Source organism: Alosa sapidissima, chromosome 2 (assembly GCF_018492685.1).
Source record: "Alosa sapidissima isolate fAloSap1 chromosome 2, fAloSap1.pri, whole genome shotgun sequence".
Classification (NCBI taxonomy): domain Eukaryota; kingdom Metazoa; phylum Chordata; class Actinopteri; order Clupeiformes; family Clupeidae; genus Alosa; species Alosa sapidissima.
The window spans coordinates 16,108,572-16,132,449 of record NC_055958.1 but is presented as its reverse complement, the minus strand read 5'-3'; the positions used below and the strand labels follow the sequence as shown (position 1 = coordinate 16,132,449).

The 23,878-nt window shown below is 45.3% G+C and overlaps 1 protein-coding gene across 1 annotated transcript in view; it reads left to right on the top strand.

Annotated features, from left to right (window-relative positions):
• Nucleotides 1-23,878, top strand: part of adcy5 (adenylate cyclase 5) — a 101,141-nt gene that overhangs the window by 60,891 nt on the left and 16,372 nt on the right. The window contains 8 exon segments of the mRNA XM_042084655.1: nt 2,435-2,584; nt 3,635-3,756; nt 11,696-11,807; nt 16,556-16,683; nt 19,548-19,706; nt 20,170-20,311; nt 21,068-21,205; nt 23,666-23,688. Coding sequence (XP_041940589.1) covers nt 2,435-2,584; nt 3,635-3,756; nt 11,696-11,807; nt 16,556-16,683; nt 19,548-19,706; nt 20,170-20,311; nt 21,068-21,205; nt 23,666-23,688 — 974 coding nt within the window.

The window sequence follows — 23,878 nt, the reverse complement described above, 5'->3', positions numbered from 1 at the left end:
GGCAGTTGGGCCAGGTGGCCTGAACACCTGCCATAGGATTCTAATTGCTGGATGCATCCCCTCTAATTACATAAAATTACGAACATTACATAAAAACAAACAAAAACACGATGCCAGGCGGAGCGGCGTGTCTCGCCAGCGTCCCCGTAACCTAGCAACCCCTTTTTATATAGATAAGTAGCCTAATAATTTAAATATCAATATGATGTAATCAAATTACTAAATATGTTTAGCTATTAGTAATCATGCAGATCCATCCACAGTCAATTTAAGCAACTCCTGCAATAAAACACTGCTGGTAGCGCTGACTATCGCCAAGAAAACAATCCTCATGAACTGGAAATCTAAGAAAAAAGCTCACATCACTCATTGGAAAAACTTGTTAACAGACTATATATCATTAGAAAACCTATCAACTACAAACTTAATCAATACTCAGGATACAACCTCTCCTTGGTACCCCTTTATCACCTACTTACAGTCCTGACCCTCTTTGCCTGAGTTCCATCTCCACACGATCATAACACACTTCATCAACAGATACACATATCATCGAACACTAGGCAGGGGAGGGTAGCTGGAACTATTATTGTTATTGTTAGTAGTAGTAGTAGTAGTAGTAGTAGTAGTAGTAGTAGTAGTAGTAGTAGTAGTAGTAGTAGTAGTAGTAGTAGTAGTAGTAGTAGTAGTAGTAGTAGTAGTAGTAGTAGTAGTAGTATAAATAGCATCCCCTTCTTTCCCTCCCCCTTTTTTTTACATTCTCTGATAACTTTACTAATTTCACTCTTTCTCTCTGCCTCTCCCATCGTTATTCTGCCGGGGCCCCATTGGATGGCTTGGGAGACTCAGTCCTGGCGGGTCGCTGTGTGGTTTTGGCATTGGTTGGGTCCTGTGGGTTATCTATTGGCCCTGGGCCCCCGGTGTGCACCCTCCTCATACGCTCATGCACACGCCTTGTCCTGGAAGCACACAGCACGCTTTACTCTCTTTTAATCGCACTACATGTTAGGTGACATACATAAACAAAAACTACAAAACAGGCTAGGGTAAGAGTGGAGTGCAGGTAGATGCCTCATCAGGTGTCTATCTGCATGCCTCACTTATTTTAATGCACACATTGTTGAGGCATACATCTTACACAGGGTAAGTGTGGTGTGCATGGGGAAATCCTGACAGATATTCACCATGCATGCCCACTTCTTTTAATGCTACACTCTAGATAGACCCCTCAACCTAGCCATTCACATACTGTACATATTTAGGTCAAGAGTGGCGTGTTGGGTGAAGGTCTGGGGGCGAGGTGTGGTTGGTCGTGGTAGTGGGGGATGTGTGCATATGCTGGGGGCCTGGGGCGATGGGTGGCACGCAGGTCCTCCCCTCTGTCAGCTCGTCGCAGTATAACTGCAGGGGCTGGGTGGAACTGTGGCCATTAATGGGTGCCCAGGTTGGCAATCAGTCAGGCAATCAACCAGGCAATCAGTTATTCCTATTATTATACTTATCATTAATAGAATAATTACAACTCCTCTCCTCTGAAACCCTCCCTCTCTCCCTCTCTATGTTCCAGCTTCTCTCCTCCTGGCCCAACAGCAAACCAGCCTTATACATATGCGCACACACACACACACACATACATCCTCACATACTCACTACCCCTCACCCCCCATCCCCACCCCCATCCCAACACCACCTCATTCACACTCTTAGAGCTACCATCCGCACCCCCCCCCATCCCCCCTTCTTTTCATTCCGGTCATCAATTTCATCCCTGATAATCATATCTGTAATCATCCTGGACGCAAATCATCCTTAGCCTTTCTGTTATTAATGTTATGTTGTGTTATGTTTGTGGAAGCCAAGTCAATGTGATGTCTTGTTAAGTTACAGTATGTGTTTATGTAATGTACGTCTGTTTGTCGTATGTAGTATTCATGTGCATGTCGTAGTGTTGCATTTTCTGTAATGTCAATTATGTTTGCAAATAAAAAAAAAAAATAAAAAAAAGTAATCATGCAGATCATAAAATACTATAAATAATTATCAATATAAATGTATAGTTTATATGAATTCCAAAATATGAAAAAGAAACCTATGACAACCATCGTGTGTGTGTGGAGGGTCAATCTATTGCCACTGATGTGAATGATCTCACAAATCACACAAACCAAATCAAATTTAAAAAAATCGCAATAGTATCGAAATTGAGATTCTTCACTTGCTATTGGTATTGAAACAATAATGTTGGTTTCGTGACAACAGGAGTTGTGGATGTGTCCCCACCAAAGCTGAGACCAAACCTACGCCCTTGACTTGAACAATAGTGTTCGGTGTTCCCATGTGAAAATACCTAAAACATCTCCATTCTCTCTCTTTTTCTCTTTCTCTTTCTATTTCTCTCTCTCTCTTCTCCTTCTCCTCCTCCTCCATTCCACAGCTGGTATCCAACGTACTGATCTTCTCGTGCACCAACATCGTGGGTGTGTGCACCCACTATCCAGCCGAGGGTTCCCAGAGGCAGGCCTTCCAGGAGACCCGCGAGTGCATCCAGGCTCGCCTCCACTCACAGAGGGAAAACCAGCAGCAGGTGAGGACACTGGGGGGATGTGTGTGTGTGTGTGTGGGGGGTGATGGCACTGTGTGTGTGTGTGGGGGGGGGTAAGGTGATAGCACTGTGTGTGTGTGTGGGGGGGGTGATGGCACTGTGTGTGTGTGGGGGGGGGGTAAGGTGATGGTGTGTGTGGGGTGGGGAGGTGATGGCACTGTGTGTGTGTGGGGTTGGTGGTGTAAGGTGATGGCGTGGGTGTGTGGGGAGGGGTGGTGGTTTAAGGTGATGGCACTGTGTGTATGTGTGGGGTGGTTCTCTCTCTCTCTTGGATACATGTTAATGAGTGGTTTTTGGGGTTGGTGCTCATCAGACCAGAGACTAGGGTGAGAGGGTGTGTGTGCGTGTGTGTGTGAGGTGGGGGGGGGGGATGCAGGCTGGAGTCAATGAGTTTGAAATAGTTTGAAGCGTGTCCCTTCAGCGTGTCCCTGGCGTTCTTGGCATTTTTGTGTGGACTGCCCGGTGTTTGTTCTGGGGTGGCGGCGTTGGTAGGGGGCGGTGGGGGAGCTGATTAAATGAGTTTGTGCATGGAGCTCTGGAGCGCTGGTAATTTGCCTACGCTGACATGGGGATCCTCAGCGTTTGGGCCCCAGTGCCTCCTCTTCGGGCTGTTAGCCTCAGCACACCCCCATGCTCACCCCGCTCACCTGCCTCCTCCCCCTCTTCGGCACGCCTCGAACGGGCCAACAGCAGTGCGCTGACGTGACGTTAGTTACAGCTTGTGTTACCCGTGACGACACCTCATGCCGTCAACAACAGGCTGTGACACAGGAGAGCAGTGCAGCACAGCGTCGGCCTGAACGTCAGTCTCTTGAAAAGGAACAAAATGTGATGGAAAAAATATCAACAACCAGCTAATGTCTTTTTTTTCTTTCTCTTTCTCTCTCTCTCTCTCACATACTCTCACATTCTCTTACTGTCGCTCTCTCGCTCTCTCTATCACTCTCTTACTCTATCTCACTCTCTCTCTTACACTCTCATACTCTCTCACTCTCTCTCTTACACTCTCTCACTCACTTTCTCCATTTGCAGGAACGCCTCCTCCTATCTGTGCTTCCCCGCCACGTTGCCATGGAGATGAAAGCCGACATCAACGCCAAGCAGGAGGATATGATGTTTCACAAGATCTACATCCAGAAACACGACAACGTTAGGTGGGCATTCAGCACGCACAGCATGCTCCCTCCGCATTCCCTGGTCACTTTAACATATGGAAAAGGTGGCGAGAAGTGGACAGAGATGCCATCTGAGTCACTGACATTTTGCTAGGGTAACTGGAGCTATGCGTGTTATGACACCTTTACAAATGCTTAATGAATAGCATTCCAATTTACACAAGTGTCATAACGCGAGATAATAGTTATACAAGCTTACGATGCTTTTGTGTGGAGTATTGAAAGGAAAAGTATGCACTACGGTAAATATCTGAATTCTTTGCAAGTCAAAGGAAATCATGCTTTCTATCCTGTGTTGGCAAATGTATGTCCTTAGCTGGCTTCCATTTTGTTTATAGATGGATAGGAAGCATATATTTTTTATATCCTCATGTCACCAATACCTGGGCCTAGTCAAAATGGAATTCATCTCCACACACACACAAACAAGCACAAACAGTTACCGAATGGTGAGTGTTTAGAAATATTTGGAAGGTACCATTCTTAGCCATGTGAGGGGGATTGACCTAGCACGGTTTCATCACTAATCCAAAGCAATGGTCCATGTGAGCGTGAATTAACTCTTGTAAACTACTCCCAGATGTAGCAGGGAAAGCATTTTCTTTTTTATTGTCTATATCAACACACACACGTATTTGTGTCTTTCACTTAAGAACAGCCTTATTTTGAACAGCAATGCGAAAAATCTTGCCATCTCAGGACTTCTCAAGAACTTACAGTTGGTCAGTGCACCATAGACTATGGACACCAATCTGATGGCTGCTGTCAGTGATGCTTATGAACTACAGGTTGGTTCTATAAACCAATGAGGAGATGACTGAAGAGACATTGTCCGTTGAACAATGAAGGGAAGTGATGAAGGCCTTGGCTGTTCCTGTGGTTGATTCTTGAATCTCTGTGGAGTAAATAAGTACTACAAGTCCAAAGGATTTTGTGTGTTTGTTTGTTTGTTTTTGGACATTATGAGATCCAGTCCTCTTCTCCTCACCGCCTCAGTCATCCCTCACTCAGACGTCTTAAGCCTCACGCTCGGAGCCCTCGCTGGCCTGATCTGATGCAACGGAGCATGTGCGAATCTTGGTGTTTGCAGACACGTTTGTGGTGGTCATGTGCTGGCCAGGCCCTCAGCCTCCTCTCCCCTTTCTCCCTGACTGGACTCACTCACCTCTGCAACCTCTGCAGTCTCAGGCTCGCACAGCAACCACCACTGGGACCCCCACCCCTCTCTCTGTCTCTCTTGCTCTCTGTTCTCTCTTTCTGTCCCACTCTCTCTCCCTCCCTGGCTGTTACTGATATTCTTTATTTATTCTTTCTTTCTTTCTGTCTTTCTTTCTTTTTCTCCCCCTCCCTCTCTTCCCTCCTCCCTTCTCCTGATACTCTTTCTTTCTCTCGCTCTCTCTCTCGCTCTCTCTCTCGCTCTCTCTCCCTCCCTCCCTCCCTCCTCCTACTCTCCCCCATCTGACCGGTATAGCCCCAGACTTTATGATGAGCTCTCCCCATCTCCTCCGTTAGCCACAACAAAGCCCCTCTTTGTCCCTCATGTGTGACAACCCTGTTGTTTGCAGTACATTGTTCATCGATGGGATCGGGCGACTACATGGACGGAACTGTTTTCTTAAGGTTTAAGTCTGAAGGTTTCTTTTCCTCTTTTTTCTCTTCTTCATCCCATCTTTCAGAGGAAGTGATGGATGAAGACTCTACTGAAAGCAGAGGAGGTGAAGATCCGGCCCGAGTACCATTAAGAAACGCACAGGGGGGGGAAACGGTTTGACAGGCGGAAGGTCCGAGCGGGGTTTTAAAAGGGAGGGAAATGCCAAAGCGGCCGAGCTCTGTTTTTTTTTTTTTTTTTTTTTCCCCATCTCCTTTTGAAGCAGGGCAGATTAAGGCTCGGGGAGATGAGGTTTCACCCCGGGAGTGTTTTCTCTGCTGAGTGTTCAGCCTGATCTAAACATGTCAGACAACCGCCTGCGTGCTCTTCTGGCAGCTCCTCAGGCTTTTTTCCGGCCCCTTGGCCACACAGTCGGTCAGCTGTAAGCCGCATAAAATATATGAATTATATAAATGAATCTAAAGTCTTCTCAGCGGCACAGCTGATTGAATTTGCCCAAACGGGGCTCTGGCGCTGAGTGTGTGGCGAGTGAGCACGGCTGATTTCCCCGGCTAATGCCTCATGCGAGCGGCGTAATTGGGGGCTGAGAGGAGTAGCAGACAGGCAGACAGCAGGGGGAGAGAGGTTCCTGGCCAGGCCTGCTGAGCACGAGAGGGGGAGAGAGAGAGAGAGAGAGAGAAAGAGGGAGGAGGAGGGAGAGAGAGAGAGGGGGAAGGACATGAGGGGAGAGGGAGAGGAAAAATTACAGAGAAGTGAAGAGTGCATGTGTTCAAGAGAAGATAAGAGACAGATATCAAAAAATTGAAAGCAAGAGTGTGTGTTTGCGTGTGTTTTTAGAGCGAGAAAGGGGAAGAGAGGAGGGGAAACCGAGATGGGTGAAAGAGAGAAGGGAACGAGTGAGAAAGGGAGGGAGAGATGGAGAGAAAGCGAGAGGCATTTTCATGGAGAAGACAAAGGACAGGATGGGAGTGGAGCGGAGCGCATGATGTTTGTGTGGTAGCCTAGTGCGCCACTGAGCCCATGGCTCCACACCACTGGCGGTCGGTCAGGAGACCCAAGCCTGACTCTTTTATCCGTGCCCAATGAAGAAAAGCGCTGCTCTCCAAAGAAGAGAATGTCCTTTAACACCATGGCTTGGCTGTCTGTGTGAAAAGTTCACTTAAAAAATTCGGGACAAACACCAACTGTTTACCCTCCCTGATGCAGTCTGTGTGCATTGATACATGTGCCTACCAATTTCCAGTGTTCGGTTTTAATGCCAGGCGCATTTTCCGATTTTGCACAAGCATGTCTATCAGCATTTTGGATGAGGCATTTGTTAAATGTACGAATGTAAGGCCAAGAATCTAAATACAAGCCAAGGAATTATCTAAGTGAAGACCAGCTGCTGGTGCAGACTAGATAGATGCAAGACGTGCACCGCTGACAAACCTTGACACCTCGCTCACACCCACTCACACATCAAATGGCTGGTGATGGGCAGGTGGCTTCTTTTGAGGCAGGTTTTAGTGACAGTCAGAATGTGAGCAGGAGGCTGAGGTGTAGAGGAAGCTATCGAGCCAACAGGAGAGGGGCCAGAAGAGGAGTTGGTGGGGTGGGGGTGTGTGTGTGTGGGTGGGTGGTGGGGCAGGAGGATTTGTGGTGGTAGTTGTTGTGGAGTTACAATCATGGGAGGAGATGAAAGTGCTCGTCCGGCGCAGGGGAAAATGAAGGGGTCAAGCTAAGGGGACAAGGTACGGCCACACTGGCCCAATTTCTCCGAACCCCCTTTGATATGAGCACTCCGTGACCCGTGACTGATTTTTGAGGGGGGAGGGGTGGGTGAGGGTGTTTTGTTATGTAAGCAGGAAGTGTGACTCGATGCTTGCATTCCTACCCTAGGGGGTTCTCTCTTTTTTTTTTCTCTTTCTCCCTCTTCTTTCTCATTTTTTTTTCTAAGGCTGTCATTTTCTGCAGTGAAAAATGTACTGCTGCACTCTCTCTTGACCTTCTCCAAAGCAAACCATAACATGACCCCTACTGATGCTTCTTTCTCATTAAAAAATGACCCCTAACTTATGGACTATTCAGAGTATTCTTTAGACATTGTTTTAAAACCAGCCACAATCATGACTCAATCCCAAATTTAATGAGAGAAGTGAAAAGGCCTTTTTTTATCATTATTTCTGATGGTCTAGGTAGGTGAATCTTTCTTTTTAAAAAAAAAAAAAAACAAAGGAAAGAAAGAAACCCTCAGTTTCTGTGGAGACGCGGTTCAGCTCTCAGAAAGAAGAACCCGTGGCCTTGTGCTCGGCGCTCTGTCACCACCACGCCATAAATTACGGCGCTGACAATAAAGCGTCTTTTGGCGGGATGGCTAGTGGGTGACTCAGCAGCTGAAGGCTGTTAATGGCTGGACTTTGAGAGAGAGAGAGAGAGAAAGGGTCATGTTCGGGAACGGAGAGTCTTGTCGGCCTGCAGCTCCATTGTGTGAGCTCTTCCTGTGCCGTGCAACCGACGTACTGCTATGCAACAGGCGGATCACAAGAGAGATGGGTTTCACTCCCTAAAAGCAAGCAAGGCACTTTCACGCTTGTGAAAGAGTACGCCTTTTTGCCATCACATCAACACGCCTCCCGGCTTGCGTTTCTGTGTGCTGCTTTGCTGCATTCTGTCTCTTTCATGGCAGCAGAGAAAAACAGATTAGCAGTGAAAATAACCACGAAATGTCACAATAAAAAGAAAATGCAAACCAGTGTTTGTGAATGGTGATGGATTACATTACATTACATTACATTACATTTAGCAGACACTTCTTGACCAAAGTGACTTACATATGTCAGCTATATTACAATGGATCACATTGTCCCCGGAGCAACTTGGGGTTAAGTGCCTTGCTCAAGGGCACAAGGGTGGAAGCCGGGAATTGAACCGACAACTTTCAGGCTACTAGCCCAGCTCCTTAACCACTACACTACCACCAACATCTCTCAGACCATCAACAATTTCATTGAGCCTCTGGCTACCCTCTCCCAGCGTTTGTTTCCCTCCACTCTGCATGTTTTGTATTTGCTATGGGAGGGAGTTTCGTGGAGGGTGGTGGAAGCATCACTCTTGGAGTTTGCAGAGGCTGAAGTGAGCGTGTGAAGACTCATCTCAGAGAGCCGTTCTCGAAGTCTGGGCTCAGATGGGCCTGATAAAAGCGCCGCAAAAGGTCCTGGTCGGAAATTAGCCCCAAATAGACGAGTGCTGCGGCGCCGAGGGAATGTTTTCCTGCGGCTAATCCGGCAGTAGTGGAAGACACGGGGATTATGCATTTAAAACGCTTATAAATAGAAAGAATGGCGGCCCCCAAATGGCCAAACAACCCTGGACAGTCCTAACCCTGGAGAGTGTGAAAGAGGCAAATAGTTCAGTGTGTCCTTCTTTGGCCACCGTCTGATGTGGCAGAGACAGGGCCCATGATTACATTACATTACATTACATTACATTTAGCAGACACTTCTTCACCAAAGTTACTTACATATGTCAGCTATATTACCAGGGATCACATTGTCCCCAGAGCAACTTGTGGTTAAGTGCCTTGCTCAAGGGCACAACGGTGGAAGCCGGGAATTGAATCGACAACTTTCAGGCTACTGCACGCTAGCCAAGCCCCTTAACCACTACACTACCACCGCCCCATGATCCCAGATCCCTGTGTGGCCTGTCCCTTGTCTGACCTACAGCCTGATTTCTCCTCCAGATTCTCAAGACTCTCCCTCTGTTATTTACCAATCTGTTGCTATGGCAGCTGACACTCGATGGCACACAGTGTGTATTGAAGGATGGATGGGTGAGTCAATAGGTGGATAGAAGGTGCTCTGTTTTTCTATGGTAGCATTGTTTAGCACCGTAGAGATTGCCTGGATTCTTTATACTTTTGTCTGAAGGAGTAGTTTTTTTAAGCAGTGTTATAGATGTCCACCTGTTCAGAGTAGGGATGTAACGGTATAAAAATGTAACCTCACGGTTATAGTGACCAAAATTATCACGATTTTCGGTATTATCGTGGTATTTTTAAAAGTGTGTTCAGTATGTTCAGAAAGCACTAATAGGCCTACACAAGCTGAAATGGTTTCAATGTTACTGAGTATAGGTACATGGATTTCTAAGCAAGGTCACGAAAACATGCGTGCGCAACTAAGAGGCAGAAAGCACCATAGAACAGCATAGAGCAGTGCTGTCCATGAAAAGAATAAAATGAGTTTTTGTGCTGAAAACTGCACCAATTCGAAATTACGATGGTTAGAGATTGTTCAATATGTTCAATAACTTATCCCTAATGGAATGCATGTCTTCGTCAAAAATGACAAAATACAACGTTATATTAATAATGCAAATGGCAAACTCTGAAATATAGTCTGAAATGAGTTGTTATTATCATTGAGACAACAGGGGTATACAAAAAAATTCCGATTGTAGCTTACAGCAGCCGACTATTAGGTCAAGTTTATAACGTTTTGGACGGCCACCAAGCGTCTTCTGCCCCACGGCTGGGCGCGCAATTTGAATGGGATATTTTAATTTGAATAGGATGACCTCAAGGTCTTTTCATCTATTCTGAGGTAAAACTGTAGTTCTTGGCAACAGTTTCTTCCATTCTAGCAAGGTCAATTCTTAGTGTTCTGTCAATTTGTGTGGAGAACCATAAGATTGGACCGCATAAAACGATTTTGGACTTCTGCTAACGGCACAGATACAATATCCGTATATAAATGAGCACAATCTTGCTGTCATCATCTTGGCAAGATCTTAATGTTGTGTTCTACTTAACATGTCTTGGCATGTCTTACGGATATATACTATTTTTAACGCCGAGTATTTATAAGCGGCATACAGAATCAGACAAGCCGTGTCCCTTACCCCGTGGCAAACATCGCTGTGTGTTTGTGTGTAATGATTCCATTATACAGTTGAGCAATTAGGCACAAATGTAATCAGAGGTGGGCCACTGAGCTCAAGTGATACACAAACAGGAAGTGTGCTCCTTGAGACGGGAAAAGAACATGACATAGAAGCACTTCTGAAGCGCAGTGTATGTACTGACATCTCCATACACTGACACCAAGCCATTTTAAAACCAACCAAACAAACAGGGGAATTAAGGCTAGCGGCCTGAAGTGTTATCTGCCAAGTCTTCTGTCTGGGCGCTGAGTACTTCCACCATGAAGGTGAAGTGTTTCGACACAGCAGGTGCACATACAGTATAAGCGTTGCCTCAGTGTTAATACCTTAGTGTTAATGTATCAGTGTTAACGCCTCAGTGTTAATGCAGTGTTTCAACAATGGCAGTACAGTACACTAGAGGGACGGCTATATCAGCCCTGTTGACTCGCCGGCCTCGGCTACCCAGAGCTGGAAGCGGTGGTGTCTGGAAGAGGCTAGCGCGGTGTGTAGGGGGTTAACCTGAGCAGTGGCAGTGGGCACCGACCCTGGCGCTGCAAATCAAAAGAGTTGAGTGCATAATGGTCTCTGGCCCTGTTGAAAATGCAGATGATTCAGTGCTCAAAAGAACAGAAAGTCATTACGCCCCATGAGATCATCTGCAGCATTGTGGGGCCATACTTATTTCATTTCCTTGTCAATTCTTTCTTTCTCTCTCTCTTTCTTTCTTTCTCTCTCTCTCTCTCTCCTCCCCCACTTCTCTCTCACTCTCTCACTTGCTTTCTTGCTCTCTCTCTCTGGTTCTCGCTTATTTCATTGTTTTGTCACCCTCTTGTTCCTGTTCTTGTCATTTATTTCCATCCTTTGTTCACTCTTTCCTCCTATCCTGCACACTTTTTGTCCATCATGGATCAATGGATTGGTCCCCTATTTTATATCCGAATAGTTCCATGCATTAGCATTAAGAGCCAGCACTCTAGCAGGGGAAGAGAGAGAATGAGAGGAGGGAGGGAGACAGTGAGGGAGGCAGGGGGGGGATAGGATGGAGGGGAGTATTGACATGGTAATTATGGCTGAGTCACAGGTACCACATAAGAAAGGCATGTCTCACATCTGGCACTGTGTGTGTGTGTGTGTTTATTTTTTCTTTATGTCAGGTGCACCTCTGCCAAATTTGACACAGTTATTGACAATCTCTTCCCATGTTGCATTTTAAAAAGAAATTTGTAACGTTTCTTTCTTGTTTTCTCTCTTTCTTTCTTTCTTTCTTTCTTTCTTTCTTTCTTTCTTTCTTTCTCTCTCTCTCTCTCTCTCTCTCTCTCTCTCTCTCTCTCTCTCTCTCTCTCTCTCTCTCTCTCTCTCTCTCTCTCTCTCTCTCTCTCTCTCTTGCGTCTGTGTGTGCAGCATCCTGTTTGCTGACATCGAGGGCTTCACCAGCCTGGCCTCCCAATGCACAGCACAGGAGCTCGTCATGACGCTCAACGAACTCTTCGCCCGCTTCGACAAGCTGGCGGCGGTGAGTATACACCAACCCAACACAAAAGGCCTCTGTCGCCTGCGCGTCGCCAAGGCAACGAAAACACCTCCCCAACGAGCCACGGTTGTTGTTGTTGTTGTGCCAAAAACAAGAGTGTGCTGGGAAATGGACTTAAATTATGCCTTAATAACGCAACACCATCTTCTTTGCTGTTTCTTTTCCCCTCTCTCTTCTCTGCTGGCTGGGGGAGGGGGGGGGGGGGGGGGGGGGGGGGGGTCTCGTTTGGTTTTGCTCGGCTCTGAGCAGGTTTGCGACGGTTCGGCTCGACCTCCCGGGAAACAGGCCTGGCATCTTCCATATGCTGTTGGTTTGTGTTAGTTTGCTGCTAATTGAAATAGCGGAGAGTTTTTGTTTGTTTGTGTAATGATCACAGCCCTGTAATCTTCCTCATTATCTCCAGAATGTGTGGAGAAAGAGACAGAGACAGACTGTATGTGTGTGTGTGTGCGTGTGTGTGTGAGTGTCTGTGTCTGTCTGTTGTTTTGTCTCCGTTTGTATGAGTGCATTTCAGCTGGTTTTGTCCCTGACAAACTCACACACACATGGAAAGATGTCCGTCACGCACATCTGTTTTGAATTATGAAAGCATAGGAAAGTGTAATGAGTTAATGTGCGTTTATATGTGCTGTATGTATGTCATGCAGTGACACAAACCAGACCATTAGTATCTGTATCTCTGTTCTTATCACTCACATCCACACACTCTGACTTTGTATGGATCTCTCTCCCTCTCTCTCTCTCACACACACACACACACACACACACACACACACACACACACACACATCGCCTCAGTGGTGCAACAATAACAATAGGGTCCATTGTGAGCATCAGGGTTTAAACAGAGCCATGTGCTGGAGTTGACATTCAGGTGGCTATCATGAGACAGAGCGTGGGGCAGACCTGTGTCCTGCCCAGGGGGTCCATCCTCCTCTAAACACACACACACACACACACACACACACACACGCAAACACACACACACACACTCACGCAAACACACACGCACACACACACACACACACACTCACGCAAACACACGCACACTCACGCAAACACACACTCACGCACACACACACACACACTCACGCACACACACACACACACACACACGCTCACCATGTTAACATGAGATCCTCCTCATCATCATCAGGCTGTTGTCTCTTATCAGCTAAATTCCTTGAATTTCTCCAATGTGAGATAAAACATTGGTAGGAGTAGCAAAAAAAAAATGCACAAAAAAACAAAGGCACTTAATTTGTTGCTTTACATATTTCACGCCATATTCTACCCTCTGTGAAAATGTCACAGTCAACCACTTATCCCTCAGCAAGCATTGCTTTTCCTCCCACACACACACACACATATACACACACACACACACACACACACAGATACCCCCACATCATGGTTCTGGTCCCAAATGGTTCCCATTAAATGTTCCCACTTGTTTGCCGGACTCCATTTATAGGCATGGCACTGTGTCCAATTAGCATCGTGACCCGCGGACCAACATCATAGCAACCTGAGCTAATAGCAATCACCCACCCACTTAGAAATCATAATCATAATGGCTTTCCCTTACAGCATCACAGTACAGTCTGGAGCTGCTAATAGACTTGTGATCCTGTGTGTTATTCTAAAGCTTTCTGTCAGTCTGTCTATCTAGATGACATTTGTATACACTTAACTGAGGAGGAATAAATGGTATTGTCTGAAGGCAGGATATAATGGCGTTGAATGGAGCATTGTTTAATGGAGCATTGTTTAGTTATTGTCTGGGATATTGGTTTGTTGGGAAGTGGTTGTTACTGGAATTAATGTGAAAGGATTGTCTCTGGCTCTTCTGGCAACCGCACTGTCCATTCACGATTCTGAAGTAGGCCTAGAGGCCTAGTTATTGACTGGCAGGTGACCAGCAGCACTGAGATTTAGCCCCCCCCCCCCACCTCTAACCCCCAGTGGTGGTGTTTTTTTCTCAGTGTTATCCTCTTAGACCATGACCTTGTGTGCCCTTTGCTGTCGGCTAAATGCTGTGTTGTTTTGCAGGAAGTATGAGGGTCCTGCGCCCATAGCTGGAGATCAGTGATGTGTGAGGAGCGAAGGCACAAGGTTCTTATGTACCTTGCCAAGTTGAGCTCGTTTTTCGGTGTATTTCATTCATCGTTTTTCTATTAAAAACATAGCAATAGATTTACAGTATAGTCAATTTTGTAAACATTTTGTACGGCAATGGGTATTTATGTCATATTCCATTTCTTACTTTGAGAATATGTACTCTGGCCGGTATTTGTTTTCTAGCATGTGCTTGCATATGCAGATACAGATTGTATGCTGTCAGGAAACTGTTAGGTTCGTTTGTGCTAATGAATATTTCACTCTGCCAAACTTTACAAACACACACTGGTTTCCCTGACCTTATATGCAGGCATTTATATTGTTATATCATTAGTTCATTATTGGCGTTGATTCCTAATGCAGTTGGCTGACATGTTCAAGGATTGAAGTTGGTAGAGAAAGATATCCATTGACTTAATTGCCTGGAACCACATTTGAATTGGTGTTGATGTGAAATGTTTGTTTAATATGCCCTGATTATGGTTGGATGGCTAAAAGCTTGGCCTTTTATTAAAGAATCTAGCATGGATTAACCCATTTACTCCTAAAATGCCTGCTAAAAAACGCCTATAGAATCCTATGGCATTCTAGACTAAATAACCTTATTTCCTGAGGGTTTTCTGAAAAAATACTAAAAATTGTCAACGTCTACCAAAATTTAATAACTAAGCCTCTGTATACCTAGAAACATGAAATAAAAAGCATGCTGCGCTACGCAGCAACCAGCGGGAGATTCAATGTTGCGCTATGCAGCAACCGGCGGGAGATAGAATGTTGCGTCGTGCAGCATCAGGCGCGAATGGGTTAAAGTGTGCAGACAAGTTCTTTTGACATTACGGTTGAGAATGATATAAAACACCTGAAACCAGCTGTCTTACAGAGTGTTACAACATCTTAGTTAGAGCCGTTTCGGCACTTTGCTCCCAATCCCGACCTTTGACCGCTACATGACATGCTTGAAATTCCTTCGCCAGCTAACAGCAAAAGGAGCCTCTCTGATTTAGAGTGAAATATGGTATGTGACTGTTACACAAACACATCACATAACTAATCCTCGCCAACTGGGTTACGACAAAACATGTTTTTGGATTTTTTGGGGGGGGGGGTAAATATTCCCTGGGATCTCATATGTGAAGGTTTTTTTTATTATTATATTTTCTATATTAGAACAGCTAAGCTCTTTGCGATTTCATGTGGCTGTTAGTGGCACAGTTTGGAGGCCACAGATCACTCGTCAGTACAGACGGAGAGCACAACCCAACAACGCCACTGTCAGGCCACAGACATGTTTCCTTTTAAGGCTGTGGAATCTCGGATTTGTGGAACTGAAGGCATATAAAGTCTAATTACTCCCCAATGGGTATAGAGAGGCCAGTGCCTTCTCAAATGGAGGCATCGAACTAATACTAAAAATGGCCCTCAGTATAAAGCACGACTAGACTGGTTTCCCTCATTGGTTCCACTCAATACTCTCCTAATTAGGAGGTAACGGCTCAGTTTTTTCCATCCAGGTATTATGTCATTGTAATAAACTGCGGAGAATCACAACCAAGCTCAGAAGGTATTTCATAACAAATATTGTGAAGGACATTTCTGAAAAGAGGCAGACCAATCCAACACATCAGAGCATCTCTCTGATGGAGTAATGAGGATTTACACTGAGAGGTTTTGTGTCCTCGTGCACACACACTTCACATGGAGGTTTTGTGTCCTCGTGCACACGCACACTTCACATGGAGGTTTTGTGTCCTCGTGCCCGCACACTTCACATGGATGCCAATCTGCTGTCACTCACACAGCCACAGATGTATTTCAGGTAAAACACAAGAACGATAAGAGGTAAACAGGTGGGGCACAGTTTAAACTGTACTGAACGGAAAAGTATGGTGAAGCTCTTGTGTGGTTAATACTCACTTTGTAATTGAAAACAACAATAATTATGAAACATTATTTGATTATGGGAGTCAGACAAGTATCATTTAGGGATTACAGTACATGTCAAGTAATGCTTGCAGCAGAAAATAAAATAGATTTTTTGGTTTGGTGCTTTTTCATTTATCCTTAAAGCTGCAGTTGGCAAGATTTTTTTGATCATATTCACTGAAATCAACACTATGCTCCAACAGAACAACATAAATCAGCCACTTCTACCTCAACCTAGAGCCTGTTATTTGTTTTGCAAAACTCCACAGCTCCCGGTTCTTCTGGTCCAATTAGAGCAGGACTGTGTGAGATCTGACTGTCAATCAGTCTGGCGAGCACAAACTCTATGAGAGGGTGCTCAGTGGTAGTGAGAGAGGGGCATGAGAGAATGTAAACATTCAAAAAATTCAAAAAGTCCCCTCAATCTGTCAGATTTGCCAACTGCGGCTTTAACTTTGATATGGTAGAGCAATGTATTTAACCATACTGCATAGATACTATAGCAAAGCTGCCTGTTTATTGCATAGTACAGATCAACCAGTATTATGCAGATTCACTTTGAGTAGAGTACATTCAGTAGTATACAAGTATGTTTTTTTTTTTTCCCTTTTCTCTGGTTATCTTGTGTTAAGTATGACTTGTTCCAGAAATAGGCTGATGGAGATGCCTTGCTCCTGTCTCCCCAGGAGAACCACTGCCTGCGCATTAAGATCTTGGGCGACTGCTACTACTGCGTGTCCGGCCTACCGGAGGCGCGTGCTGACCATGCTCACTGCTGTGTGGAGATGGGGGTGGACATGATCGAGGCCATCTCGTGAGTATCAACCACAAGAACAGTCGTGCCTTTGTGTCTTGCCTTGAGTTTGTGTTGCTCACCTTCATGAAGTTATCAACAAGAGACTTTTATCACAGCAGTTATGTAATGAAATCTACATTTCCTTGTTAAGAATTGCCTATAATCAAACATAAATGTGACGAATGATCCAACAGACTCAGTAGAAACGTAAACTTGTAAAACCTACACTTAACTTCAGCAGTGTTTAGTCCAAAACAATGACCGAGGACTTCCAACTATTATGTATGGCATGAAATATTACAGTTTAAACCCTCTCAGACACTTAGCCATGGACTTAAAGTATACAACCAGGATCATTCACTACACGAGACTTGTGAGACTTGTTTGAAACATGACAAATCTGTCATGTTTCAAACAAGTCTGACAATTTACTGTTGGAGCATGTAAATTTTCATGGCACACACACACACACACACACTGTGCTTGGGAGTTTATAGGTTTATAGTGAACACAAGACTATAAGAATTGTTGAGGTTATGGTTTTCTGTTTATATTTGAATTATGAATGAAATGAAGTGAGTATTAAAACTCGGCAGCTTCAATATTATTTTCCATGTATATGATTAACTTAGTGGTACTCTAGCCAAAAAGATCAAATTCTTTGAATTTGGTATTGATTGTTGATATCTTTGACTCCATCCCTATTGCTACACATCAGTTTTGCAATTTACTATTAGAAAGGACTTTATACCTTTAAGGACCTCAGAAACTCCCTGAAACTTGTTTTTATTTGCTAGTTTATTTGTTTGCCTGTTTTGTTTTTTTGTTGTTAGTTGTTTGTTTGTCTGTCTGTTTGTTTGTTTTGAAAGGGGCTTAGTTAAATGGGTTCTGCTCTGCTGGCCACCCTGTCTGAGTTCTTGGGTAGCTGCCATCAGCCCTCACAACAACAACAGCAGCAGCAGCAGCAGTTCTCCTCTCTCCTCTCTTCTCACCCCTCTCCCCTCTCTCCTCTCACCCCTCCCCTCTCTCCTCTCTCCTCTCTTCTCTCACCCCTCTCTCCTCTCTTCTCTCACCCCTCTCTCCTCTCTCCTCTCACCCCTCTCTCCTCACTCCTTTCTCCTCTCTTCTCACCCCTCTCTCCCCTCTCCCCTCTCCCCTCTCCCCTCTCTTCTCACCCCTCTCTCCCCTCTCCCCTCTCTCCTCTCTCCTCTCTTCTCACCCCTCTCTCCTCTCTCCTCTCTCTCCTCTCACCCCTCTCTTCTCTCTCTTCTCTCTCCTCTCTCTCCTCACCCCTCTCTCCCCTCCACTCTGACCGGAAGGACAGGAACTGTGCCGGGTCCAAACTCTCACATCTCACCACACCACACCAGCACTCATCACTCCCCATAACCGTGCATTACAGCACACCGGTCATAATGCCAGCAGCCTGGAGGCGTAATGCCATCCACACACCACACACACAGCACCACCCACTAACACGCAGCACCTCTAGACAGACAAACCAGCCAGTGTTTTGCCTAAAACCATTTTGGTTAGATGCATATGATACAAGATAAAAGGTAAAGAGTCAAAGCCAAAACACTCACACACGACACACTAGGGCATTTTTAGTCATTGCCATTTCCTTGTTGCCCTTGGACACTAGTCATTCCACTCTTCTAAGGGCAACAAGGAAACGGCAATGACTAAAAATAAATACCCAGTGGTGGGCAATGTAATGTGCGCAGTTGATTTCCGTCAGGGATCACACTGGCCAGCAGAAAGCTGCAGGTTTCATATTGTTCTCTATGGTTCAGCAGCAAAACGGTGGCGGTAGCGAATGAACAAGCTGAGCGTTGAACTTGGTTCAACTTTGAAAGCGCAACGCGAACGTATTCAATTGTCAGTTTAGGCAAACCATTTGTGTTACCTAGGAACGAGATAGACCTTATTATGGTCTGAGCGTTGCGTTATGCTTGCTGCTGCCACTTGCCACTTGCCCCTGGCCAATGTGATCCCCACCTTGATGTTTTTAAATAACCGTGCTATGGCCGGTTATAAGTCTGACGCTGAGAGCTGTGCTCTGGTCAGTGTCTGAGCTTTAGTGGAAGTGAAAATTGGTACCACATTTAGGGTCCTCATTACCTCACATCTCGTCCACTAAGCTGTTGACAGGTCAAGGAAATGTCTCGGTATGCGCTGCGTGTCCTGGTCAGGAAATTTGACATCTCACAAGCAATTTGTGCAAGCCCAAGCTGATGGGGCCTGCGTCATAATGAAATCTGCGGGATTGCGGCATTGTCTGGGAATGCTCGCCACTTTACTAAGGGCCTCCCAAACAAGCGGGCCGCTGGAAAGTGCTCGGTCAGAGGAGCAGAGATTACTGGGGATGGTGGAGGGCACGGGGTCACTGCTCGGAGGTGAGAAACGAGAGGCGTGTGTGTTTGTGTGTGTCTGCTTTTTATTGCGACATACCGTTTCCTCTCAGTCGATCGGAATTTGTCTGTTGATGAAGAGGTATACCATCTATTTGGATGAAGGGCGTCATTAATGTTGTTTGCATTTCAGGAGAATATGCATAAATGATACTGATGATAATGGATGTGTCGGGCATATGTAAATGGTAATAAATCATGTCAAAATGTGTCTTTTTGTGTATCCTTGTACAGTACCGTATTTTTCGGACTATAAGTCGCACCGGAGTATAAGTCGCACCAGTCATGAAGAGGAAAAAAAACATATATATAAATATATATGTGTTGCACCTGAGTCGCAGGACCAACCAAACTATGAAAAAAAAGTGTGACTTATAGTCCGGAAAATACGGTATGTAAATATGTATTGAAATGTGTGTGTGTGTGTGTGTGCGTGTGTGTGTGTGTGTGTGTGTGTGTTATGCCCAGGTTGGTGCGGGAGGTGACTGGTGTGAATGTGAACATGCGGGTGGGCATCCACAGTGGTCGTGTGCACTGCGGGGTGCTGGGCCTACGCAAGTGGCAGTTTGACGTGTGGTCCAACGACGTCACGCTGGCCAATCACATGGAGGCTGGAGGCAAAGCTGGGTGGGTAATCACTCCTGCAAACGCCATAAACAGCTGCTCGCATTGGTTCACTGGGGACACCAAAAATGTGAAATATGTGTCAAACAAGTGTAAACAGGGGAAACAATGTTTTTAAAAAAATAACTTTTGACAATGTCTGAAGGTATTATGCATGAATTAAAATGTCATGCATAATAGATTAGGGCATTCTCATTTTGAGACATTTCTGAGACAGATATTTTATCCATATTTGTATATAATTTTTTATTCTGTATTATATACCTTTCAATACGACACTCTCAAGTAAAATGTTTGATGTTACTTATTGTCAGTCGTATGTTGGATCAAAAAAGGAGTTTAAAAACAGCTGTTGCTGTCCCATTAGATTATGAAGTGTATCGTGTGTGTGTGTGTGTGTGTGTGTGTGTGTGTGTGTGTGTGTGTGTGTGTGTGTGTGTGTGTGTGTTCTCCATGTTCCTCACAGACGGATCCACATCACCAAAGCCACGCTGAACTACCTGAATGGAGACTATGATGTGGAGCCGGGATACGGGGGAGAGAGGAACGTCTACCTGAAGAAGCACAACATCGAAACCTACCTCATAGTGGGCTGCAGTCAGAAAAGGGTGAAATACACACACACACACACACACATTCAAAAATGTTCTACCCTCAAAAGTATTAAGTCTTATGGAAAGAAATACCAGTTTGCTCCTGTTAACAATATCTCATTTCAGACTAACTCCATTCTGCTCTGTGAAAAGTGACCCTTTCTGGGGAGAACTTTTCACTCAGGAACCATCTCTCTCTCTTTCTCTCTTTCTCTCTTTCTCCTTTCTCTCTTTCTCTCTTTCTCTCTTTCTCTCTTTCTCTCTTTCTCCTTTCTCTCTTCTCTCTCTCTCTCTCTCTCTCTCTCACTCTCTCTCTCTCTCTCACTCTCTCCCTCCATGCCTCACTAACGGCACCTGCCTCTGTGGCCGGTCCTGCTTATTTTAGAATAACTGACAGAAATCCACTTCATGCTGTCCTGGCATCCATTTATAAACAACCTGGCCTCCTTTGAATGTGGGGCTACAATTTCGACACTGTTGCTTTTCCTTCACCTTGCCTCAGTGTGCATGCCCCCCCCCCCTCTTTTCTGAAGTTAGTTTATTTTCTCTGAGATTTCTTTTAAATCCTTTTAACCATTTTCTTGTCATTCCATTCCATTTTTGGGAGGCTTTAAAGATCAAAATACCACTTTCCATTCCGCTGGCATCCCTTACCCGGCCCATCTGTGTAGATATTTTTGCACATTTTTGTGCGTGTCAGCGTTGTGGGTTTGCAACGTTTGTCACTCTGACGGCTATAGTGTGATGTCCGTCTGCTTGTGTGTGCCATAGAAAGAAGAGAAGGCCATGATAGCCAAGATGAACCGCCAGCGGACCAACTCGGTCTCCCACAACACAGCACACTGGACCGACCGGCCCTTCTACAACCACCTGGGCAGCAACCAGGTCTCCAAGGAGATGAAGAGGATGGTGAGCAACAAGCAGATTGACACGGAGCTGCAAAGCAAAAATGCAACACACACACACACACACGCACACACCACACACACACAAAACACAAACAACATGCACACACCACCCACACACCACGCACAACACACACACAACACACACAGATAGACAAATGTGAAATGTCAGCAGCCATTTGCTTGAAATGGCCTCAGCATGGAAGTTAAGAATAAAACTCCTTCTAAGTGGAAGTTATATGAATGTGAGGAAGTGTAGAGGCATAGTAGAAGTAAGTGTATTTGCTCTTCCCACAAGTTGCATGAGTGCTATTTCACCGACTCTGTGACTCCATCACCTTGAAAGTGCCAAAGTCTAAAGAGGACTTAATCTGTGTGTTATACTAGACATTTTTCAGATTTTCCCCTTGTTTTTTTTCTGTTCACCCTCACCTCTCCACCTCCCCCTTCTTTCTTCTTTCTTTCTTTCTCTCTCTCTCTCTCCCTCCCTCCCTCCCTCTCCTTCTAACTCCCTGTTAACGCTGAGGGCCCTAGGGGGATTCCTGCTCAGATTAAATAAAAGTTAGATTGCCTCCGAAGCTGTGCACAGGGATTTTAATTAGGCAGAAGGGACGCCACAATTAGGCCCAGTCCGGGACCCCTTTGGGACCTTCCTTAACTCCCTGCTTTTATGTACTGCCCCCCTCCTCTTCTCAATGCTCACATGATGAAGAGCGACTCATGAGGTGTTGGTCCCTTTCTCTCGAGAAATGCAGAGGAAAGAACAGAAAAGCTACCGTGTGGTTTCCTCAGTATTTCTTGTCGTCACCCTTCTTCTGTAAAGTTTCCAGTGTTCCCCAAGAGGCTTGACACCACCCACAGGTGTTACTAGACAGGGTCAGAGGTGTAGTCACTTTCCAAAGCATTATGGGGCCTTGAATGCGATTAGGTCCTGAGTGGAAAAGTGTGTGTGTGTGTCTGTCTGTCTGTCTGTCTATCTGTCTGTCCTGTCTGTGTACATGTTTGTGTGTGTACGTACACGTGTACCAAAGTCGTTCCTCATGGTGCGAGACTTGATAGAAGCTGTGGAGAAGCAGAAGCTCTGTGTGTTTGTCTGTGTTTGTCTGTGTGTGTCTGTGTGTGTCTGTGTGTGTCTGTGTGCGTGCTTGCTCATGCGGAGGCATCACCTGCTTCCCTAGGGAAACTCCCTTTGCCACAAAAACAACAGCCACTCTGTGCCGCGCCACGCCATGTGACTCTTTCAAGTTTATTTATTTATTTGTTTTGGATTTATTTTTTGCTCCACTTTTATTTTTTTCATCCTCGTGTAGGCTGACATGGGCGGAAGAGCCACAGAGTTGGCTTGTTCACTGATGTAGGTCTTGAAGGGTGTGACCTGAGATCTGTGTAATAGTTTGATGCTAATTGGCTGATGCTAGCTACTTGTGTTTTGTCCCCGTCATTAATGGCTGCACTGGGGGCATTACCCTGCAGACTGAGAAAGGATTTACTGGGACAAGGAATGTCCCAGAACAGCTGCAATTTGTAGGCCCAATGTGATTGAGGTGATCTGTAATTGTGGGGATAAATACCAGCATTCCTTCTGCCACTTTGAGCAGTTTCTATTTACTGAGGAGGGAAGGAGAAAGAAAAATGCACTGAAGGGACACGTTTTATCCGTCTCTTTCTCACTCTATTTTTCTTTCTTTCTCACACGCCTCTCTCTCTCTCTCTCTCTCTCTCCTCTCTCTCTTCTCTCTCTCTCTCTCTCTCTCTCTCTCTCTCTCTCCCCTTCTCTCTCTCTCTCTCTCTCTCTCTCTCTCTCTCTCTCTCTCTCTCCCCTTCTCTCTCTCTCTCTCACATACACACTCCCCCTCCCTCTTTCTCTCTCTCTCCCTCGTTCTTCCCTATGGTACTGCCTTCAACCAAGCAGAAATGAGTTACGAGGTGTCCGGAGCGTTGGTGCCTCGGCCGGCAGGGAGCCCATTTATCACAGGGCTCTTATCTGGCAGTACGCAAACTACTTGGAGGGTTAGCCTCACCTTCTGTTTACAGTGTGACCACTTTGTATTATCACTATGGTAGCTGTTTCAAGAAGGAAGTGACTCAGAACTATAGCACATCTCCTCTATGTGCAGATTTTCTGTAGTATGTAACCTATTCTGTAGTGAATGTTTTTATATTAAGATAATCTGATTCAATTTTTTATTGATTTTGACAGATAATTGTCAGTCCTGTGTCTCATTTATCAGAGTGAAATCTGTTATTTACACATATTAATAACAGTATTAATGCCTTGTTGTACTGCTGTTTCACCAGAAGGGGGCACTGTGGCTCCTCTGTTCTTTAGAGCAAAGGGTCTGTCTGTTACATTTACCTCCAGTGTTTTGAAGTGTTATTGAGAAATGTTGGAGGACAGTCGACTTGTCAACTGCCATCCTGATCAAGTGGTTTCTCCTTTTGTACTCTTTTTTTGTCTCTTTAGGGCTTTGAAGATCCCAAGGACAAGTAAGTAGCAAAACAAATCTCTCTCTATGTATGTCTTTCTCCTTCTCTCCTCATCTCTTCCTTTCTTCCTAACCCTCTTGGAATGAGAGTAGCTGGTCCATGCTGGTTAAATGCTGGACACTTTATTAGGAGTGCGTCATCACTCATCATAGTCACGATCACAGACCATCCCACCATCTCTCCTGAATGG